We start from the raw sequence: 20,894 nt of genomic DNA, 5'->3' as shown, positions 1-20,894 counted from the left end.
TCTTCAAGCCCGCGTCGACGCGCCGACTACCACAATCGCCATCGTCACCACTCGGCAACGCATCAGATCGAAGCTTCGACTCTGACCTCCATAAGCGCTATCGCGAACCGACTTTACCGCTTTGCTCAAGTGCACCAAAGCAACGGACGGACCTCACTTGCTATCCATCGTCGGCAAGCTCTTCCATCTCTGATCTCTGCAACAGACACCTCTTGCTGCTCCGTCTGCATCTCGACGTCGCTTTCATCTCCAGAGCCCCGCTACTTGCTCCCTTCGGCCCGAATCGTCAGCCAATGATCCTAGCAGATCGCGCAACCAGGCAGCTCTGATCGGTGCCGACCGTGCGCAATCAAGCTCGAGCGTGCATGCAGTCCTGGCAAATCCAAATAGCATAACCCGCCCGACCGCCTCTCCATCATGGTCTCCGATCAGGCGTCTCGGGTCTCCTCGTCCCAGCGCGAGCCACAGCGAGGGCCCGAGGCAATCGCCAACTTCTTTGGCGGACGCTATTCCACCGATCAGGGATCCGTGCGCGCTAAGAATACAGAGTCATCGCTCTCCAGCTACGCCGGGAGCATGCGCAGGTCCTCCTCTGGCACCGAGTTCTACTCTCAGGCTCACAGCGCCAATGGCGCCGACGGCGCTGACGACTCATCTGCCGCTGGCGCCGCCAACGCTCCAGCTTCACCCAAACCGCCTCGAGTCTACTCGTCGTTTTCAGCCGCCGCTGCCGCCGCTTCTCGCTCCTCAGTCAACAAAAAGAGCTCGCAGTCCAGCATACCAAGCAACCCCGCTGCATCACCATCCATCCGTCAATCTCCCGCCATGGCCTCACCGCGCATATCCACATCCGCTTTCGGCGGCGACGTCACCTCATCCTCGGGCGTAAATGCCGATTCCGAGTATGCTTCGCCTTCAAAAGCTGCCAAGCCTTCCGGCTTCGATGTGGCCTCGGTCAACCAGTACACCCCTGGCTCGCTCGCCAGCACCTTCCCCTGGCTCTCCAGCAACCCGCAATCCTCGTCCACTCACCTCGTCAGCCGAGATCGCGTATTGGCCCCCGCTCAGAGCAGCGCGCAGCTCCAATCCCACATGGACTCCCCTCCCAACGTCTCCCAGTACAGCAAGGGCAAAGGCTTCGGCTGGAATCCCAACGATCAACACAGAGCGCCGCCCAAATCCGCCTCCAGGATGCGCACTACCACCAATACACCCAGCTCCGAGATGCGAGATACCAAGGACTCCATCGGTCGCGGCCTCGGCTTCAAGTCGACCTCCGAGCTCGACCTGCCAGAGCGCATGCGCAGTCAACGCAAAGCAGCTCTGGCGCCTCCGCGACTCTCGCAGGATCCCATCGCTATCAGCATAGAGGACGAACTGCGACCCCAGCCTGGCATCGCCAAAACCGACTCCGCCTTTGCCCGTCTCGGTCGTGCTTTCCGACGCAAGAGCAAAACCGGCAGCGACCTTAGGGTCGACCTCGGCTCCGACGCCCCGCCCCTCCCAAAGACTCCCAGGCGCATGCCCAGCCAGATGCTCACCACCAGTCAATCGGATCGCCTCGCCCCAAACGCCTCCTCCACTACGAGCAGTCTCACCGCGGACGCCGTCATGCAGAGGCACAAGCGCAGCGTCGACATCAACGGCGCCCGTGCAGAGCTCCAGGCTCCGCCCAAGGATGCGCCACAAGACAGTCAAAGCGCTTCGAAAGGATCGGATCACCCGTCGCCCTCCTCTCAAACCAAATCACGCGATGCCACCCGAAACTCGGCAGATCTGCTTTCCAGCCAGGTAGGTGGGAACCGCCGCAACGCATCCTTTGATTCTCGACCAGTGGAAGGCGCAACTGGTCGAGCGGCCGTGCAGGAAGATCGGCCAGAGGAAGGTCCCAGGACGGATCAGCCGCGGTCGCTCGCCGACGCAAGCGCTGCTCCAGCCGACAACCGATTGAATGAAGCAGAGGCGACGCTCACCGGCACCAACCATCGCACGCATTCGGACATCGCAGCGGGGGGGTCAAAGCCGCCCGAGGATTGGCAACACAACCGCCCGGCAGTCGGCGAGTCGAACGGAGCCGAGGCTCCGCAAGCCCTTGACCGCTCCGATGACGTTCAGCCTGGCGGCCGAGGCGCGTCCGCAGCCGATGCACGACCTCTCTCGATGGATTCCACAAGTTCGAGCGCACGCCGCAATTCTCTCGTCTTTCTCGCATCCGCAATCTCCATGGGCGCCATCGCCGCCGAGCCGCAAGAGGCTGCCAGCGCGGCCGACGCAGAGACTAGCAACACCGAGAACGACAAGTCCGAAAAGGCGTCCGATCGCGGCCCCTTGACAGACACTGCCGCGAGCCAGACTGCGTCAAACGTGCCAGCGCAATCGGACACCTTCGTGCGCAGCGGCAACAGCGCGTCCGTCCCCGCCTCGTCCGAGCACCACACGAGCGCGTCCATGGCGAGGGTGCGAAGCGGAAGCTCCGACCGTCGGCGTCTCGAGCCCAAGTCGGCCGTCCGCAATGACGCGGTTCCTAGTATCTTGTCCGACTTTTTGAGCATGGACGCTGCCCTGTCGACCGGGGACGGCAGCAAGCGAAAGACCAAAGAGCCCACTGGCTCATCTCGCCAAGCAAAGTCGACCAGAGAGTCGAGTTCGGCCTTGGAGCGCACTGCTAGCGCCAACTCGGACGGCAAAAAGTCGTCGTACAGCACGTCGCCCAAGTCTTCGCGCGCCACCAAGGGCGTCTTCATGTCGCCACCTGCCGGGCCCAGCATGGGTGGCTTCGTCTCGCCTTTCTACGTCGCGCCGCTCACTTCGGTCGATGCCGGTCTCGCCAACCGCGCAACGCGTCCGACGGGTCGTCGCGCAAGCGCAAGCTCGCGTTCAACCCATAGCGATGACTCCAGGAGCGTTCACAGCACGACGCGCCGCGGCTCGGCTTCCCAGGCTCCCCCCGCAGCGTCTCAGCGAGAGGCTCAGGATGCACCTCAGTCCAGCCGCGCCACCGAGGAGGCCGTGATCAAGTCTCAGGAGCTTGCTTCTGCAGAAAAGGCCAGAAAGGTCAAATCAGTCGGCAATCTGAAAGCTTCGGCCACGGAACAGAGCCAGGAGGCAATGCCACGCTCCAGCACTTCAAAGCTCCCATCGGCCTCCGCAGAGTCCAACACTCCCGCAAGCCGATCGCATGGCGTCTCGGCTGAGGGATCCAGTGCTGCTACGCAGGCCACCGAGGAGAGCTCGAACGACAGCAGCCTGTCTCGTTCGCAAAGCATTTCGCAGCGCTTGCTACGCCGTCCAAAGACGAGCGGGGCAGAGGCTGGTCTCGGAAGCGGGCGCACAATCTTGGGCACGCAGGATACTGGGCCTCAGTCCGGTTCGCGAAGAGGCTCGGGGCCAGGTCGCGCATCTCTGGACGAGTCCGGTCGCTCAGGCAAGCCGTTCTCTTCCTCGCCTACCGAGACCGACTTTGAGATGCTTGCATCGTCGGATCTTTCGGCTACGGCGAGCAAAGACACATCGGCGTCGAGGACCTCGCGCGAAAACGGACTGGCACCTCGCGCTTCGAACGCCTGGCTCAAAGAGAGCCCCGCATCGGGACGCAGACCGAGCGAAAGCAGCAGCGGCGCCATCACGCCTTCCTCCTCCCGGATCGAGTCGAATGGCGGGGCCGCTGCGCTTTTCGGAAACCCAACCACGAGGCCACGCACATCGTCTCTGCTTCCGTCCTTCGGCTTCAGCAGAAGCCGCACCGGGTCTTCTGCTGGTCTTGAGGGCACAGGTAAGAGTCCAGGCACCTTTGGCGGTTCGAGTCGTTCCGCTTCTGGTGGCCTGTGGCGGGACCAGGCCGATGCTGGAACACGGGGTGGCGCTGCCGATAGCAGCTCGCAACTGCAGGACGTCAACGGGACAACGCGATCGCCACGGGCATCTTCGAGCTCGCGGCCTTCGTTCAGCAGACAGCTGTCGTCCACGACAGCCGGCCTCACAGAGACCGAGTCGGTTCAGTCGTCTGTCAAAACGGAGAAGAAGTTCTCGCTCTCCGCCTACTTGCCCTACGACGACGAAGATGCTCCCGAATATGCCGAGCGAATCGCATCGACGGCGCCCAAGACTCAGCTGGCTGCCATCCTGGCCTCTAGCCCCGACGCGTTCTACATCGACGCGCTCCACCACTTCATGACGCGCTTCTGGTTCAACGGCCTTCCGCTCGACATTGCGTTGCGAAAGCTGCTCATGGATCTGCATCTGCCCAAGGAGACTCAACAGATCGACCGCGTGATGGAGGCGTTTGCGAAGCGCTACAACGAGTGCAACTCGGGCCTGTTTGCTTCCGACGACCAGCCCTACATCTTGTCCTTTTCGCTCATGATGCTTCACACCGATGCTTTCAACAAGAACGCCAAGAACAAGATGACCAAGGTCGACTACCTCAGAAACACGGGGTCCAGCGGAGTGCCTACAGAGATCCTCGAGTATCTGTACGACAATCTCACCTTCACCCAGTTCATCTACGTCGAGGACGAAGAGGGAGCGCGTCGTCGCCCGTCGGAGGCCTCGGGCATCTCGACGGCTGGACCTGCCTTGTCGTCCTCGCTCGCGGCGCAAGGAACAGCAGCCAATGCGCGTACCAAGATCGACCCATACTATCTGATCACGCAGGGTCGGCTGGGCGAGCTGCGACCGGATCTGGAGCACCTGATCCCCGAGGATACGCCCTTCTCGTACACCGGCACGTTGCCCGTCTTTGATGTCGACCGTCTCAACTCGGCCTTCCTGCACGCCCCCAGCATCGAGATTGTCACGACGAAACCGCCCTCGGATCCAGCGGCGGCCGCGAACGCCGGCGCAGCAGTAGGCGAGGAGGAGGTGGTGTCGCTGAAAGTGACCAAAGTGGGCATCGTCAACCGCAAGGACGACGTCTCGGACGGCGGCAAGAAGGCAGCATCGCGCAAGTGGAAGACGAGTGGTCTGCTGTTGACGGGCTCGCAGCTGCTGCTCTTCAAGGACGTGGTGTGGATCAACGCTTTGCAGTCGCAGATTCTCGATCAGGTCGGCCACTCGCTGCTGTGCAACGGCATCCCTACCGACGACCCCACGGCTGTGGACGAGGTCGAGGGCGGTGTGGTGATCTCGCCGAGGATCACGTACTTCCGGCCGGACGGAGTGATCTCGCTGGCGGATGCGGTTGCGGTCAAAGACCACTCGTACGGAAAGTACGACTTTGTCTTCCGACTCTTGGCCGCCAAGGGCCGGCAGTACCTGGTGCAGGCGCAGAGCGAGGACGACATGAATGATTGGATCCACAAGATCAACTTTTGCGCCAGCTTCCGCACGTGCAACATCAAGATCCGTGGGCTCGATCTGGCCCCGCGCGCCGGATCTGGCACGGGGCTGGGCGATGCAGATACGTTGGATGTTGGCGACCTGTCGAACGGCCGCTCGGGTCGTGGCGCTGCGTCGAGATTGTCTTTGTCGGACTCGGACCGGGCATCGAGAGGCATGGAACGGGATGGCAGCGGAAGGTCGACGCCTGTTCCGGACGAGGCTGGAGACACTTCGAGGGAGGCGTCGTTCCGGCTGAGTGTGGACCCGATGACTCGCACGAGCGAATCGGACGGGCCACCTCGTCCTGCGTCGTCGGCGTCCCAGCGAATGAGTCCGGCGTCGAGCGCGCTGCAAAAGCGTGCCAAGGCTCGGCGTGAACTCATGCTGACCAAGATCGCTGAGACGGAGGTGCAGCTGGAGCGGGCGTCGACGCGGCTGGAGGACGAGATCCGTCTGGCACGCCACTTTGCCATCCTGACGCCGTTCCTCAAGTCGACGCGCGAGCGCATCGAGATGTCGGCGCAGCCGCTGGCGCATCGCATCCGAAGCCTACGATTGGAAGTGTCGAAGGCCGAGTCGCGATGCAAGATGCTACGTCTCGACCTGGCGGCGGGCGAGAGGGTGGCGAGAGCGCTGCTGCCGGCAGTGTATCTGTCGGCGTCGGCGATGCGCTCAGCGAACCGGCTGCCGTCGTCGCAGGTTCGCACGCCGCAGCTGCTTGAGCTGGGCCGCCTCTCGGAATCTCAGGCGCAGTTTGAAGATCTCTTTGCTCCGACAGCTTCGAACGGCAATACGGCGGCCAGCCCGGACCCGGCAGCAGCACTTGCGGTGGCCAACAAGGTGACCAAGCCGGCGTCGCATCAGAGGAACCAGATGAACCTCAACGCGGTGACGGAACAGCCAGCCGACGAGTCTCCGGTAATGGCGACGCGACGCGAGCTGCCAGCCGAGGATGCTGCAGACGAGGACGAGCGCGGCGCGGATGTGGCGGCGTCTGGCGGGCGGAAGCAACGGCCGACTTCGCCTACGCAGTCGGTGGCGTCGCACTCGTCGGCCGAGAACCAGCAGCGCCGAGAGCGAGACCGATCGAGAAGGCGCACTCACGGTGCGGACGTGCCGACGACGGACGAGGTGCCGGAGGAGTGGGACCTGAGCCAGGTGGCGCGACCAGGCACCAACCGCATCAGCCTCGTCGACCTGCCTTCGCCCGACGAGCTGCAGGAAGCCACGGGCGGACGCTTCCGATTCGGCGTGCGCGCGGCCGAGTGAGCGTGCAGGAGCACCTCCCGGCCGGCCGGACTACGTCAATGTCATTGTATACTTTATTTCTGTCTTCACGCGGTGCTGATGCCAAACGGTGTGGTGCGGGGTAAGAACAGGAGCGTATGGGTGTGTTGGCCGAGGATGGCGCGGGGTGACACGGCCACGTGGGTGAGAGGGCAGAGATTTCTCTCGGGCGAGTCACGAGCGGTCGTCGCGGAGACCCGCACGAAAATGGCGCTGTTCGGAGCGCCGATCCGCGCGAGTCGGAAGTCGGCGGCGCCGGGCACGAGCCGGCAAAGACGGGGCATGCTTCGCGGCCTGAATCTTGGTCTAGCATGCTTTTTGCGTCAATTTGAGGCTCATCATATGGAGCGGAAGTCTGTCATACATGCTTACGATGCTTCAGCATTGCGAAGAGAGAGGTGCCCGATGGAGCTGATCGAAGGTCCATGCTAAAATGCAGAGATGCAGTTGCTCGAGCCAAGTCGAAAGCAGCAGTCGAGTTGGATGGGGGATTTGAGTGTGAAAGCGCGCCTTTGAAAAAAGGGCGACGCACATTGGAATTGTGGAGAAAAGCACAAGCCAGCCCGAAAAAGGGTCGGTCGCAAGGCGGGGCAGGCACGCTTCCGGGTAGCAACACGGCCTGGTTAGCCGGAGAGGTTGGATGCGGATGGGGAACACTTTTCTCGTCAGGCTAAGCAGCTTTTCACGCCAGCGCTGGTCGGTCGGTCAGATCTGGGCTTTCAAACTGCGCGCCCGAAGTCCAAGTGCGGGGCCCAACACCGCTTAGCGACGGCGAGCAGTGTCGAGCACCATTGCCCGCTCTCACAGGTGCTTGGCCTTGTGGGGTTCGGCTGCCGTTGCTCGCCTGCGATGTCGACCCCAACTGCCGCGTGGAATGCTCGCTGGCTTTTCCTTGGATCGTCGCCAAGGGTGTCAGCCTTGGTCGAACCTTTCTGCTGTGATGGCATTATTAACACGACCAGGATCCAGCCTGCTAACGGACCCATGCTGTGCAGAGCTTAGAGCTGAATGCAGAGCTCGAATTGCAGTGAGGAGGAGCACTGCGAAAGGCAATCGTCGAGCGACGAGGCATTGATTTTGCGTCAGGAAAAGCTGAGCTACTGTAGCGTGGAATTTTGCAAGGATGGATGGGTCTGCTGGTGCCGGTTGTGGTCGACTCGAGGCCGGATTGCAAAGCGTCCATCCAACTCCACTTGGCCAGAGCGCCTCTGCAGAAGCGCCCGCGCGTGCTCCGTGATCCCACTCGGACGCACCGGCCGTATGCATGCATCGCTGCGCCTCTGCTGCGTCCGGCTAACCGGAGCCTCAGCCTCGCTCGCTGCTTGCCGTCGTCCGTTGGGTCCGTACGCAGGGCTCGCGAGGATCGAGCCAGCCGCATCCCCGCCGTCGAGTGCCATTCCATTCAAATACCTCCTCCTCTCCCCGCATCCTTCCTGACTCCAGCTTCCCTTTCACCTCCGCTGTCCTTCCGATCCGCAGCATCCTTCCTCTCCTTCATCTCACACCCGCCTTTCTTCCTCTTCACCAAGCCCCGTCATACGCACCGTCTGCACTCTGCCTCCTGATCGTGCATCACGGACTCGCGCTGTTTCCCCATCAACCCAACACACCCAGCCTCGTTACCCGTGCAGCAACGCACAGCAAATAGCTCCAAAATGTCAGACTTCCCCTCCACCGAGAACGGGAAGATCTCGTTCAAGAACCGCGTCGTCGTCGTCACCGGTGCCGGTAACGGTCTTGGTCGAGCGTAAGTAAATGCGCCGCAGGCGGAAGAAAAGAGTGCTGTGTATTGACCCTCGTTCGCGCTGCTTCCTCACAGATACGCACTCTTCTTCGCTTCGCGCGGTGCCAAGGTCCTCATCAACGATCTCGGCCCCTCTGCCAAGGACAAGAACAAGAAGGCTGCCGATGTCGTCGTCGAGGAGATCCAGCAGGCCGGTGGCGAGGCCATCGCCAACTACGACTCGAACACCGACGGCGAGAAGGTCATCCAGCAGGCCATCGACAAGTGGGGCCGCATCGACATCCTCATCAACAACGCCGGTATCCTGCGTGACAAGTCGTACGTATTGGTCTCTTCTTCACGTCGTTGGCCGCGAGCCAGCTCGCAAACCCAGTCCCACTTTACTGACAACCGATCTTGCATTCCGCACCCACAGTTTCAAGGCGATGAGCGACAAGGAGTGGGACCAGATCACGGCCGTCCACATCACCGGCTCGTATGCCTGCGCCAAGGCCGCATGGCCCCATATGCGCAAGCAGAAGTTCGGCCGCATCATCAACACCTCCTCGGCTGCCGGTATCTACGGCAACTTTGGCCAGGCCAACTACGCCGCCGCCAAGCACGCCATGATCGGTTTCGGCAAGACGCTCGCCATCGAGGGCGCAAAGTACAACATCCTCTCCAACGTCCTCGCCCCCGTCGCCGCCAGTCAGCTCACCGCCACGGTCATGCCCCCCGAGATGCTCGAGAACCTCACGCCCGACTACGTCGTCCCCATTGTCGCCTACCTCGTCTCCGCCGAGAACAAGGAGGTTTCGGGCCACGTCTTCGAGTGCGGTGCCGGCTTCTTCGCCCAGGTCCGCCGTGAGCGCAGCCGCGGCGTCGTCTTCAAGACCGACGACTCGTTCACCCCCGCCGCCGTGCGTGCCAAGATTGACGAGATCCTCGACTTTGACGAGAAGCCCGAGTACCCCTTCCGCATCACCGACGCCAACCACATGGAGTTCCTCGAGCGTGCCAAGGAGGCCAAGTCCAACGACCAGGGCGAAGGCCCCGTCCGTTTCGACGGCAAGACCGTGCTCGTCACCGGTGCCGGTGCCGGTCTCGGCCGTGCCTACGCTCACATGTTCGGCAAGCTCGGCGCCAACGTGGTGGTCAACGACTTCCTCGAGAAGAACGCCGCCGCTGTCGTCGACGAGATCAAGAAGGCGGGCGGCAAGGCCGCTCCCGCCGTCGGCTCGGTCGAGGACGGCGAGAAGATCGTCAAGGCGGCCGTCGACGCCTTTGGCTCGATCCACGTCATCATCAACAATGCCGGTATCCTGCGCGACAAGTCGTTCGCCGCCATGTCGGACCAGGAGTGGCACGCCGTGCTCAACACGCACCTCCGCGGCACCTACAGCGTCTGCCACGCCGCCTGGCCCATCTTCCAGCAGCAGAAGTACGGCCGTATCGTCAACACCACCTCGGCCGTCGGCATCTACGGCAACTTTGGCCAGGCCAACTACTCGACTGCCAAGGCCGGCATCATCGGCTTCACCAACACGCTCGGCATCGAGGGCAAGAAGTACAACATTCTCGCCAACACGATTGCCCCCAACGCCGGTACCGCCATGACCGCCACCATCTGGCCCCAGGAGATGGTCGACGCTTTCAAGCCCGACTACGTTGCTCCCATGGTCGGCTACCTCGCCAGCGAGGCCAACGAGGACCTCACCTCGAGCCTCTTTGAGGTCTCGGGTGGCTGGGTTGCTGCCGTCCGCTGGCAGCGCGCCGGCGGCCACTCGTTCAGCCACGGCAAGCCGCCCTCGCCCGAAAAGATTGTCAAGAAGTGGTCCAAGATCACCGACTACGAGACCAACCCCTCGTGGCCCACGAGCCCGAGCGACTCGCTCGGCGACATTGTCTCGAACTTCGGCCAGGAGGAGGAGGACGAGGATGATGACGACGAGGGCGGAGCCGGTGGTGACTACAGCGACCCCGAGGACCCCGAGATTGTGCAGAAGGCCAAGAAGGAGCCCATTGAGGACTCGGAGTTCTCGTACGGCGAGCGCGACGTCATCCTGTACAACCTCGGCGTTGGTGCCACGGAGAAGGACCTCGACCTTGTGTTTGAGCAGGACGACGACTTCCGAGCGGTGCCCACGTTTGGTGTGATCCCGCAGTTCATGGCGAGCGGCGGTATCCCTCTGGACTGGCTGCCCAACTTTAGCCCCATGATGCTGCTGCACGGCGAGCAGTATCTGGCGATCAAGAAGCCCATCCCCACGAGCGCGACGCTGGTGAACAAGCCCAAGCTGATGGAGGTGCTGGACAAGGGCAAGGCTGCGGCGGTGACGTCGGTGGTGCACACGTTCGACAAGGGCAGCGGCGACCTGGTGTTTGAGAGCCAGAGCACCGTCTTCATCCGAGGCTCGGGTGGCTTTGGCGGCAAGAAGTCGGGCAAGGACCGCGGCGCAGCGTCGGCGGCGAACAAGCCTCCGTCGCGCAAGGCGGACAAGGTGGTGACGGAGAAGACGACGGATGCGCAGGCTGCGCTGTACCGTCTGTCGGGCGACTACAACCCGCTGCACATTGACCCCAGCTTTGCGCAGGTGGGTGGCTTTGACAAGCCCATCCTGCACGGCCTGTGCTCGTTCGGTATCTCGGGCAAGCACATCTTCCGCGAGTACGGCGCGTACAAGGACATCAAGGTGCGCTTCACCGGCCACGTCTTCCCCGGCGAGACGCTCGAGACGAGCATGTGGAAGGAGGGCAACAAGGTCATCTTCACCACGCGCGTCGTCGAGCGCGACACCCAGGCTCTCGGTGCTGCCGCCGTCACGCTGGCCGACGAGTAAGCTGGCCAGCATCTTGGCTTGATCCGTCCGATGCCTTTCCCTTTTCTCTGATCTGGAATTCTATAGTGTATGATCGACTCATGGCGGATGCTGTCTGACTGAGTGTGTGGGATTCAAAGCTCGACTGTGGGCGTTGTAGCTTGAGGACCCTTGCGGACATCGCCCAGCTTGGTAGTCTGCTGGGTATGCGCACGGATCTACACGAATTCGAAGGCAATCGGTGATGGCAGTAAGCCCAGGTGCTCCTCCTCTGAGGGCAGCTCAGCGATCACACGAGCGGCACATGTGGCTGATGAATGCCGTTGGCAGCACGCGGTGGGTGGGGGTCGATTTGCAGGAGGTCGGAGCGTCGGGTGCATGGCGTATTTCGTGGCGCAGCGTGGAAGCAGCATCGGGCCCGCGTCTCTGCTGTCCAATTCCAACACCGCCCGGGCCCACTGGGTGTGACTCTTTCGCAGACAAAAGCACCGACAGCACGGGAACGCGTCTGCGCTGGCATCGTTCTTCCACCCATCTCGAAGCTCTCTTTCGCTCTTGGACATGCGCATCTGACGCTCCTCCTAGACCTCGCATCTCTGTCACAAAGGGTCCGAGCGAAGACGTGGCACACGGCCCCACCGCCCACCCTTCGCCTTCATCAGCACGCGTCCCGCCCCCCAGCCGGTGTCGCTCCCCACCACCAATCGGGCTGCTTCTTCTCCCCATGCGCCTTTCGTCTCGCTCACGTTCGTTCCTCACCACCACCACTGCTGTCAAGTCCCTTCGTTCCACTCCCTTGGCATTGGCATCCATCGATACGCGTGCAAGCACAACTACGCAACCTCGCAAAGTCGTCGCTTCAACCACCGCGCGTCCGCAGCCGCCTGCCGTCTACGCGCGCTTCAAGAGCACCCATCATCCAGCGCATCCGACTGCGGTCCCCACATCTCCTGTGCTTCCCAAGCCGTCTCATATCGCCTCGACACTCGCTACCGAAGAAGCGCGGCCTCCCACAGCTCATCCGCAGCCTCCTCCGCACCAGGGTCCACCCCGACTCGTGCGCTACGAGGCAGACAGCCACGCGCATCCCCAGCACCCGCTCGCGCTCTATCCGTCGTCGTACTCGCACGCTTCGTATCCAGACCCAGCGTCGTACCGCGCTCACCTTTCCAGCCGACGCGCACCCGCCAGTCTCTTTGGGCTCTTCCCCAGCACCAGCATCACCGCAGCTAGCGTCAAAGCAAGCTCCGATCCGCACGCTTATCCAGGCGCAGGCCCCACGATCCAGACCAGCGTCACTACACCCACCCAAGCAAGTTCGAGGCCAGCAGCCATCGACTCCACCGCTCCATCTGACGCCATGACCGCCTCCGCCTCCTCCATCGTCGACGCAACCAAGTCGGGCGAGGCCGAGCTGCACCAGCGCAAAAAGGGCGCCGCTGCACCCGCCTCTGCCACCCCCGCCGCCGTGGCAACCACGAAGCATTCGCACAGCCACGGCCACCACGGCCACCATCACGGCCACGACCACGGCTCGCCAGAAGAGGCAGACAAGCTGCTCGCCGCGCTCAAGGGCAAGGGAGACCGCGGCTCCAACATTACGCTCGCCGGTCTGGTGTCCAACGTGGGGCTGTGCGGCGCCAAGGGCGTGGCGGGCGTGTATCTCAACTCGGCCGCGCTGCTGGCGGATGCGGCGCACTCGCTGTCCGACATGTTTGCCGACCTGGTCACGCTCTTCTGCTGGAAGATGTCGCAGAAGCCGCCGTCGGCGTCGCACCCGCTCGGATACGGCAAGTACGAGACCATGGGTTCGCTCGGCGTGAGCCTGGTGCTCGTTGCCGGTGCGGTGGGCATTGGATTCCACTCGTACGGTCTGTTGCTCGAGGCGATTCAGCCCACGCTGCAGCATGCGCCCGCGGCGATTCAGGCGCTCAGCCACTTTACGGGCAGCATTGCGTCGGCGGGTGGACTGCTGCACGACCACCACGACCACGGTGCGGTGGCGCACGGCGAGGGCGGCGTGCTCGATCCGAACGCCATGTGGTTTGCGCTGCTCTCCATCGCCGTCAAGGAGTGGCTCTACCACGCCACGCTCAAGATCGCGCGCGAGGAGAACTCGTCGGTGCTGGAAGCGAATGCGCTGCACCACCGTTCCGACTCGCTCTCGTCCGCCGTGACGTTCCTCGCTATCGGTGGGTCGTGGCTCGGCTTCCCCGTGCTCGACCCGCTGGGAGGTCTGCTTGTAGCCGGTCTGATTGGCAAGCAGGGTGCGGATCTGCTGATCGGTGCACTCGGCGAATTGTCCGACCGCGGCGTCGAACCCGAGATCCTCCAGACGCTCGACCAGGCCATCGTCGAGGTGCAAAAGCAGAACCCGCTGCTGCTCGGTTGGAAGGATCTGAGAGCCGTAAAGTCGGGAGTCAGCACGTTTGCAGACGTGACCCTCCAGCTGCCCAACGACGCTACCCTGCACACCGCATCCCACATCGAGGCCCAGGTGAGAGCCAAAATCACCGCCGCCGTCAAGGGCGTAAAGGAAGTGCGCGTGCGTCTTGTCACTGTAGACGCCACCAACTAGACCTGGTTAGCAAATTTAAAATCTCGCACCTCTCTTGCTCTCACCGGCTTGTGCGGCAGATTGACGCATCCTGAGCGCGTGCAGTGAGGCAGCTGGGGCAATCAGAGCGACTGAAATTGCACATGCTCCAACGGCGAGTGCTCAACATTAGACGTGAGTGCGGGTATTGTGGGGACTTAGGTTGCAGCTGTGGTGGGCAAGTTGGCTGGTGGCTGCTGCGTGGCGTGCTGCCTATTTGCAGCCGGATCCTGGCTTGCATTCTGGGCGCCGGCGGTGTTGGACGCGAGCGAAGAACTCGACAGCGTCTGTGCTGCTGCTCCGATGGACGACAGCTGTGCATGCCCGCCTGGCGCATCGGTGGGCACTGTCTGCTTAGCCGGTACACCTGGCTTATCCTGCGCCGGCGTGCCAGCCGCACTTGCACTGCTCGGCGACGTCGCATAGAACGGGAACGACGATGCGGGTGCGCCCGTCGTCGGCGAGAGCGGAGGATTGCCGTTGGGCGTCGGCCCGTTCCTCTGCCTGTTGATGAGCGTCTTGAGCGCCGAGATCCACTTGATCTCCTCGTCCTCCCCGGGCGCACACAGGATGAACGTGCGCTTGGGTGTGATGATCTGGAAGCAGTTCTCCTTGCGCTTCCTCGAGCCACCCACCATCCCCGCCGACATGTTGGAAGCCACGCCCGCCGCTACCGCCACCATGCTCCCGCGGCGCTCGGGCTTCTCGGGCGGCGCTCCCGCCGACGAAGCCGCGCCGGGCGAGAAGGCCGAACCGCCGTCGCGCTCCGACGCCGCCGCAGCGTGCTCGGGCGCAAACGGATTCGCCGTTCCCCCGAGCGCGGGCGACGTCGGCAGTGCCGATGCCTTCTTGGGCTCGTATTCGATCGCATCGAGCATCGACGAGATCGCAATCTGCCGATGCGCCTTGGCATCCATGTGGCTGCGTGAGTAGAGCAGCCGCGCGGGCGTCAGCACGAACCAGCGCTTACGCCACACCTTGCGCCGCCCGCTCTGCTTCATCAGATAGCCCTGCGTGATCACCTTGTTTGGGTCGCGGATCAGGTCGTTGGCCGTCGTCGGCAGCGGCGAGATGCTCAGACCCGACGCTTGGCCAGGCGACGCCAGATGCTGCGCATGTGCCGCCTGCGTGGCTAGCGACGACGTCTGTGCGTTGTTCTGCGACGATCCGAGGGCGGGAAGTGGCATGGCCTGGTCGGCCACCTCTTCCTCGTCCCACTCGTCCTCTTCGTCCGAACTGCTCAGCACCTGCTGCCCGCCGCCGCCGCTGCCGGGAGGGAAGATGGGACTCGAGGGCTGATCGGCGGGACCGCTCGAGAACGATGCGAGGCGTCGCGTTGCGCTGGTGGAGCGTTGGCGGGGCAGACTGCCGAAGCCCGCCGAGGGGCGTCGTTCGTGGCCGCCGCCTGCATCGCTCATCTCGCTGCCGGAGGTATGGCCACCGCCTCCGCTGGGAGACTGACCCGCCGCCAGGAAGAGGTGCGAGGGGTCGGGGCGCGTCGAAGGGCTGCCCGACATCGAAGGCCCCGTGGAGCTGGCGTAGCTGAGGCCGTATCTCTCTGCGCCCGTCTCGCTGTCGCTGGTGGTGGTGAGCGGGCTAAATGCAGCCGAGCCCGGGATGGGACGCGGCTGGGCGGGTGCAACGTAGCTGGCTCTGCTGGGGATGCCGATCTTGATGGGTTGTGCGGACGAGGCCGGATGGGCGCGCTCCTGGGACGCGGATCGCCTTTGCTGCGGAGGCAGGGTTGCCGAGGGTGCTGGCGTTTCGGTGTTGGCGAGCTCGAGGGCGGCCATCTCCTGGGTCATGGTGCTGCTTTGTGCGTACTGGGTCATGACCTCGTTGAGCCTCTCGATCCACGATTCCATGTCGGCTCTCGACGAGGCGCGCACGTAAAAGGTGCGCTTGGGCGTGACGATGCCAAAGGTGTTGACGCTCTTCTTGAGCTCGACCGAAGCGACGGTCTTGATGTCGCCGACGTCGATAAAGCGCAGCAACTGGTATTCCTTGTCGTTCTTGTAGTATGCGAGCTTGGAGGAGCGCAGGACAAACCACCTCTTTTTCCACGTCTTGCGCTTCTCGCCCTTCTTCTCGAGATAGCCAGACTTGACGGTGAGCTCGTTGATCATGTTGTGGTGCGCCTCGCTGCCACCAATTTGCTCCACGTCGTCGTCATCCTCGTCAGCATCCGCATCGCCTTCGAGATCGTCGGCGCTGTGGTGGTCATCCTGGAGCCGAGAAGGGGCATGCAGCCGTGTGGATGAAGCCGCGTCGACCGAGTCTCCGTAGGTCGAGGGAGAAGAGGCTGCCGCAGCAGCGTTGGAGACCGATGGCATAATGACGACCTTTTGCGCAGCACCGGTCGATACGTGTCAGTCACGCTGGTGTTCGAATGATTCGTGCAGTCCAACCACCGTGAAAGGTGCGGAAGCGGGCGGACAGCAGGGTGGTGTGGTGTACGATGGGTCAAGAAGCGAGCGCCGGTTCGAGGGAAGGATGATACCGACTCAGGATGAGCGGTCGCTGCGCATTGACGGTCGACAGTGAGGGATGAAGGTCAGAGCGGCGTGCGGGGTGGTTGGGTGAGTGAGCGAGGCATAGATTGCAGGGGCGGCTGGCCGGTCGGTGTGTCGCTTCCTCCACCCGATCTAGGCGAGGCGAGCCGAAATTCATCAGATGGCTCCTGCGCGGATCGCCCACCGCTCCAAGACAAAGGCCAGTGTGACGAAGCAGTCGGCGTCGCAGCTCTACTGTATCTCTCCACGCGCACATGCGTGAGCGATCCCATTGGATGGAGACGGCATATTTTCTCGCAGAAACTCACTTCAGCTTAACATCTTTGACATAAAAAATGAGCTAGATTCGGACGAGAAACTCGCCCAGCTTGGGAACGCGGATCCGCGAGAGCTGTCGCAGCCCTCACCGTCACCTGCGTCCTCGCATCACCATCGGCTGTCACTTTCCACATCGCCTCCTCTCCACCACCTACCCCACACGGTATCACGCACATACATCATGTTCCGCCAGGCGCTATCCACATCCGCACGTCCTGCTGCACGAGGCGCCGCCCTGCAGCGCGGCACTGCCGCCCAGGCTCGCTTCGCTTCGGGAGGCTCGTCTTACAACCAGCCCACCGGTTACCTCTTCGGAGAGAAGGTAAGATCGTCAAACGTGCGGTACCTCCTGTAGCGATACCTCCTGTAGAATGGCCCGCATCCCAGGACCGCTAGGGCGAGACATCATGACTGACCTTTCTGCACCCGCACATTCATCTTTCGGCAATCCTTTCCCATCGCGGCTTCGACGTTTGTCAGGTCCCCAAGGGCCAGAAGAGGCAGAAGGAGAACTGGGAGAACATGTGGTACTTTGGCATGTTCGGCGGCATGGCTTTCGCCGCTGTAGCTCTTATGTACAAGCCCGACACCAGGTAAGTCCGCCTCCCCCCGCTCCAATTCAGAGCCTTGCCTCAGTCCTGCTTACACTTGGTATCGTCTCCGCGCATCGTGCTCGCACCGCACAGCATTCAAACTTGGGCCATGGCCGAGGCGAAAAAGCGTCTGGAAGCCTCGGGAGACGAATGGCAGTACAAGCCCTCGCCAAACTCGGGCCACCCGAACGGCGTATAGATCGTCCCACCTTGCACCGTGTTCCTTCGACAATGCAACGATTCCATCTCAGCCCGGCCAGACAACTCGTTCGCATCTGCTTCCTCTCATAGAGCCAGGAAACTTCGGCTCAAGCGACACAGGACTCAGTTGCGGCGACACGGTCTCAGAGGTCGTGCTTTTGCCGACACGTCCAGGTACTCGACATCGGCCATCCCATTCGCGACATCTATGGTTTACATGAGCGAGACGAAGGGGGGCACAGGCAGGCGGGGTATGCATCGGCTTTAGCTACAAACGAACTCAAAGCTTGGCGATGTAATCGAGGCCCATGTTGAAGGCAGCGCACTGGTCGTTTCTCTGACCCAGCGTCTCGAGCCTCTGCTGGACAGGGCCGAAGCTGAGGCCGTTGAGATTCGAGGTCGACATTGCGGTCCACGTGGTGCCCGCCGCGGTGGTCCTCGCCAGCGACGAAGCATACGCCTGGCCTCGAGCGCGCAGGTAGTCGGCCGCCGGAGCCGGGTTGCCTGTGCGGACGAAAGCGGAGAACTGGTCGATGATCGACGCCATCCACGGCAGATCGTTGGCGTCGCGGTAAGGTAGGCGGAAGGCTGTGCCCGTGGTGTGGAAGAGCGTCATGAGATCGCCCGAGTGACACATGTAGTAGCTCGAAGGGTCTAGGCTACCCTTGGGCTGACACGCTGCCTGCGGGTCGTAGTTGGGGATTTGGTACGAGCGCTGGTCGTAAAAGTAGGCCCAGACGCGCGGGAAGACGCCATTGGCGACAGAGGCGTACGCCATGCCCTGGATACCGCAGCGGTACCTGATGTCCGTGTTGACGCTCACCGTCAGATTCTGCACGCTGTATCCTCGGTTCACGGGGAACGCTGCCGTGTCGCGCAACGCAATGTCGCTGTAGTTGGATGCGATGCCTGCCGTCTTCATCGCATTGGCAAAGCTGGTCTCGGACGCGGGCGGCACGATGCCGAGCGAGGCCAGCTCGTCGCGCATGGTGCCCCAGATCACCGGCACACGGTTCACATGGCCCTGCGCGCGACCGGGTGACCTCATGTCAAGGCGTGGCGAGCGGATGTACGTTCCATCCTGCGTGATCATCGCGAACTGGTTCTTGAGCATGTCACCCACACTCTTACCGCGCAGGCACGAGAGGACATTCGAGGCAGTGTCGCATCCGAGCGCCTTGACTACCGCACCGGCCTGGCCTTGACGAGCCTGCTCGACGGTTGGATAGACAAAGGCTGCATCGTGTCCCTTTCCACTGAGCACAATGGCGCGCTGGAAGAGGCCTGCAGCTTGAGGCGAGGCGAGCAGGTTCTGCACATGCTGTGCACCCGCCGATTGGCCCGCAATGGTCACGCGGCTCGGATCACCGCCAAAGTCCTTGATATACTTTTGCACCCACTTGAGCGCGGTCACGAGATCGCCCAAACCATAGTTGCCACGGATCTGATCGTCGTACGCCAGGTAGCCTAACGAACCCAGACGATAGTTGGGCGTGACTACCACAACGTCGCTGCGACTCGCCATGTTGCCGCCGTCAAAGGTAAAGTCGAGCCCGCTGCCCGAGGCGTAGCCTCCGCCGTGGATAAAGAGCAGCACGGGCTTGAGCGCCTTGGTGCTCTGCGTCTCGGACGACGTCGGCAGGAAAGGCGTGAATACGTTGGCATACAGGCACTGCTCCGAGTATGGGCCCGAACCGTTCTGCGGGCACTGCTTGTTGCGCGTCGTGTCAAGCGCAGTCACGGAGGTGGATGTGCTGCCATCGTACACGGACGAATAGGCGAAACGCTGAGCAGGGTTTGCAAAAGGCACGGCTTGGAAGCGGAACGAGAGTGCATCGCGGAAGCCTGTGAACTTGACGCCGTTGCTTTGGGCTGTGAGCTGCCACTTGGCAGAGGTGTCGGTCGAGTTGGCCGCCCTCCAAGGTGCACTCTGCGTGCAAAGTGCCGGCAGCTTGGTGTCAGCACTCGGCTTGGTCGCCTGAAGGCTTCCCGAGGAGGACGACTTGAGGGCAGTCCCATCGGCAGCCCAGAACGACTGGCCTGCGGCATAGCTGCCGTCGTAGAGCAAGTAGCTCATCTGGGCCTGCAAGCCAGCATTGGACGAGGCGGAGGCAGGGACCAGCGTCTCGCCAAGGCGCCGACATTTTGCGGCAGCATCCGTAGCAGTGAGCGGGGTGGTGAGCAGGAGATAGCCTTCTTGGCGCCTGGACGAATCGGCCCTGTTCCAGTCCAAGTCGTTCTGGTAGAGGAAGCGGACGCCAGTGTTGAGCGAGCTGATGGCGGGCACGCCGGTGGATTGCGCCCTTGCAAGCGCCACCAACGCACATAGGAGCGTACACAACACCCACGGGCTCATGTTGGCAATGGGCTCGGACGTTTGGTCTGATGGTGGAGGGGGATGGAGAGAGGCCTGGACCACATGCGAAGACGAGGATCTCTTGTCTTATAGCGATGGGATCGGCATGGCTTGTAGGGCCAGTCTCGCTCCCACCGGCGATGGGACGCAAGGGCAGCGACTCTGACAACTCGCTCATTGAAGCGCCACACATTGAGCGCCCGCTGCCGTCTTTACCCACAGAAAGCGTGCATGTCGCTCGTCCATAGCCCCACACGGAGCTGCACTCGAAGCCGAACCGAGGACCGCAGGCAACTAGCGGCATCTGAGTGCGATGGTCGAACAGCACGGGCGCGGGAAAGGCTCAAACACCGGCGTTTTCCCCGCACACGTTGTGCACACAGGCTAGGCGTGCGGCTCTCGAAGGCCAAGCGAGACTCGCCAACACGAAAATCCAGGGGGTCCCGCGAGATTGGCGCGTTGGCACCCTTGCTCGAAGCTTGATGCAGGGATCGACGTGTCCAGACGCCACGGTCAATTGAGCTTGTGGTGGCTGTTGTTTGCGCGTCGGAGGGACTGTGCATCAAACACACGGATGCATGAATATCATATTGGTGGCATGCCCCCACCTCATGAGCGCGGTGGGACGGACATTTCGGTGGAGGCTTGCCCGCATGCCTGTGTCTTCAATGCGAAAGCCACGCTGCACACGACGGTGGCACCGGCTGCTGATGCTGTTGCTGTTGCTCTGCAGTAGGAGTTTTGAGTGTTTGTCGCCTTGCCACTTCGACTTCGGGACGAGCCGAGGAACGGCTCAGGGCACGGTGGGGCGATCGTCGCGCCACGCCAAGCCTCGGAATGCAGCTGGCATTTTTTGACAGATGCGCCGGCAGCGTTGAGCCTTCGCGTTCCCGCCCCACCAACCAGCGAGGCGCGGCAACGTCGGGAGACGGCCTAGCGCAGCTCGACGCAGGCACAGTCGACTCCGCAACCACTGCATCGCTAGACATCATTTCGGGTGGGTAGATCGGCTCACCTGGTCGCAACCCGCCCGTGTCTGCCGAGGGCAGTAACGGTGGCGGAATCGTTCGTCGCCGGTGTCTCGCCATCGATATGACCATCGAGATTCGATAACCGAGTGGAGGACAAGCGAAGGCAGTCGAAGGCCAGCTGTTGCCTTGTCAACCCTC

The 20,894-nt window shown here is 62.5% G+C and overlaps 6 protein-coding genes across 6 annotated transcripts; 4 read left to right on the top strand and 2 right to left on the bottom strand.

Annotated features, from left to right (window-relative positions):
- Positions 1-417: 417 nt before the first annotated feature.
- Positions 418-6,588, top strand: PAN0_001d0726 (uncharacterized protein; the record flags this gene model as incomplete). Its single annotated transcript, XM_014804341.1, has 1 exon — positions 418-6,588. The coding sequence occupies one exon, from the start codon at positions 418-420 to the stop codon at positions 6,586-6,588; it is 6,171 nt and encodes a 2,056-aa protein (XP_014659827.1).
- A 1,673-nt stretch (positions 6,589-8,261) lies between these two features.
- On the top strand, positions 8,262-11,169 carry PAN0_001d0725 (peroxisomal hydratase-dehydrogenase-epimerase; the record flags this gene model as incomplete). Its single annotated transcript, XM_014804340.1, has 3 exons — positions 8,262-8,353; positions 8,426-8,668; positions 8,766-11,169. 3 exons carry the CDS (start codon positions 8,262-8,264, stop codon positions 11,167-11,169), a joined length of 2,739 nt encoding a protein of 912 aa, XP_014659826.1.
- Positions 11,170-11,452: 283 nt separating this feature from the next.
- PAN0_001d0724 (cation efflux protein) lies at positions 11,453-13,726 on the top strand (the record flags this gene model as incomplete). Its single annotated transcript, XM_014804339.1, has 1 exon — positions 11,453-13,726. One exon carries the CDS (start codon positions 11,453-11,455, stop codon positions 13,724-13,726), a length of 2,274 nt encoding a protein of 757 aa, XP_014659825.1.
- A 176-nt stretch (positions 13,727-13,902) lies between these two features.
- PAN0_001c0723 (uncharacterized protein) lies at positions 13,903-16,077 on the bottom strand (the record flags this gene model as incomplete). Its single annotated transcript, XM_014804338.1, has 1 exon — positions 13,903-16,077. One exon carries the CDS (start codon positions 16,075-16,077, stop codon positions 13,903-13,905), a length of 2,175 nt encoding a protein of 724 aa, XP_014659824.1.
- Positions 16,078-16,511: 434 nt separating this feature from the next.
- PAN0_001d0722 (NADH dehydrogenase 1 beta subcomplex) lies at positions 16,512-17,367 on the top strand (the record flags this gene model as incomplete). Its single annotated transcript, XM_014804337.1, has 4 exons — positions 16,512-16,515; positions 16,602-16,897; positions 17,056-17,168; positions 17,262-17,367. The coding sequence occupies 4 exons, from the start codon at positions 16,512-16,514 to the stop codon at positions 17,365-17,367; spliced, it is 519 nt and encodes a 172-aa protein (XP_014659823.1).
- A 282-nt stretch (positions 17,368-17,649) lies between these two features.
- On the bottom strand, positions 17,650-20,813 carry PAN0_001c0721 (carboxylesterase from carbohydrate esterase; the record flags this gene model as incomplete). Its single annotated transcript, XM_014804336.1, has 3 exons — positions 17,650-19,811; positions 19,917-20,019; positions 20,427-20,813. The coding sequence occupies 3 exons, from the start codon at positions 20,811-20,813 to the stop codon at positions 17,650-17,652; spliced, it is 2,652 nt and encodes an 883-aa protein (XP_014659822.1).
- Between the last annotated feature and the right edge of the window lie 81 nt (positions 20,814-20,894).

This window comes from Moesziomyces antarcticus, assembly GCF_000747765.1.
Source record: "Moesziomyces antarcticus DNA, scaffold: scaffold_v10001, strain JCM 10317, whole genome shotgun sequence".
Classification (NCBI taxonomy): domain Eukaryota; kingdom Fungi; phylum Basidiomycota; class Ustilaginomycetes; order Ustilaginales; family Ustilaginaceae; genus Moesziomyces; species Moesziomyces antarcticus.
This window is presented reverse-complemented; position numbering and strand designations above follow the sequence as displayed.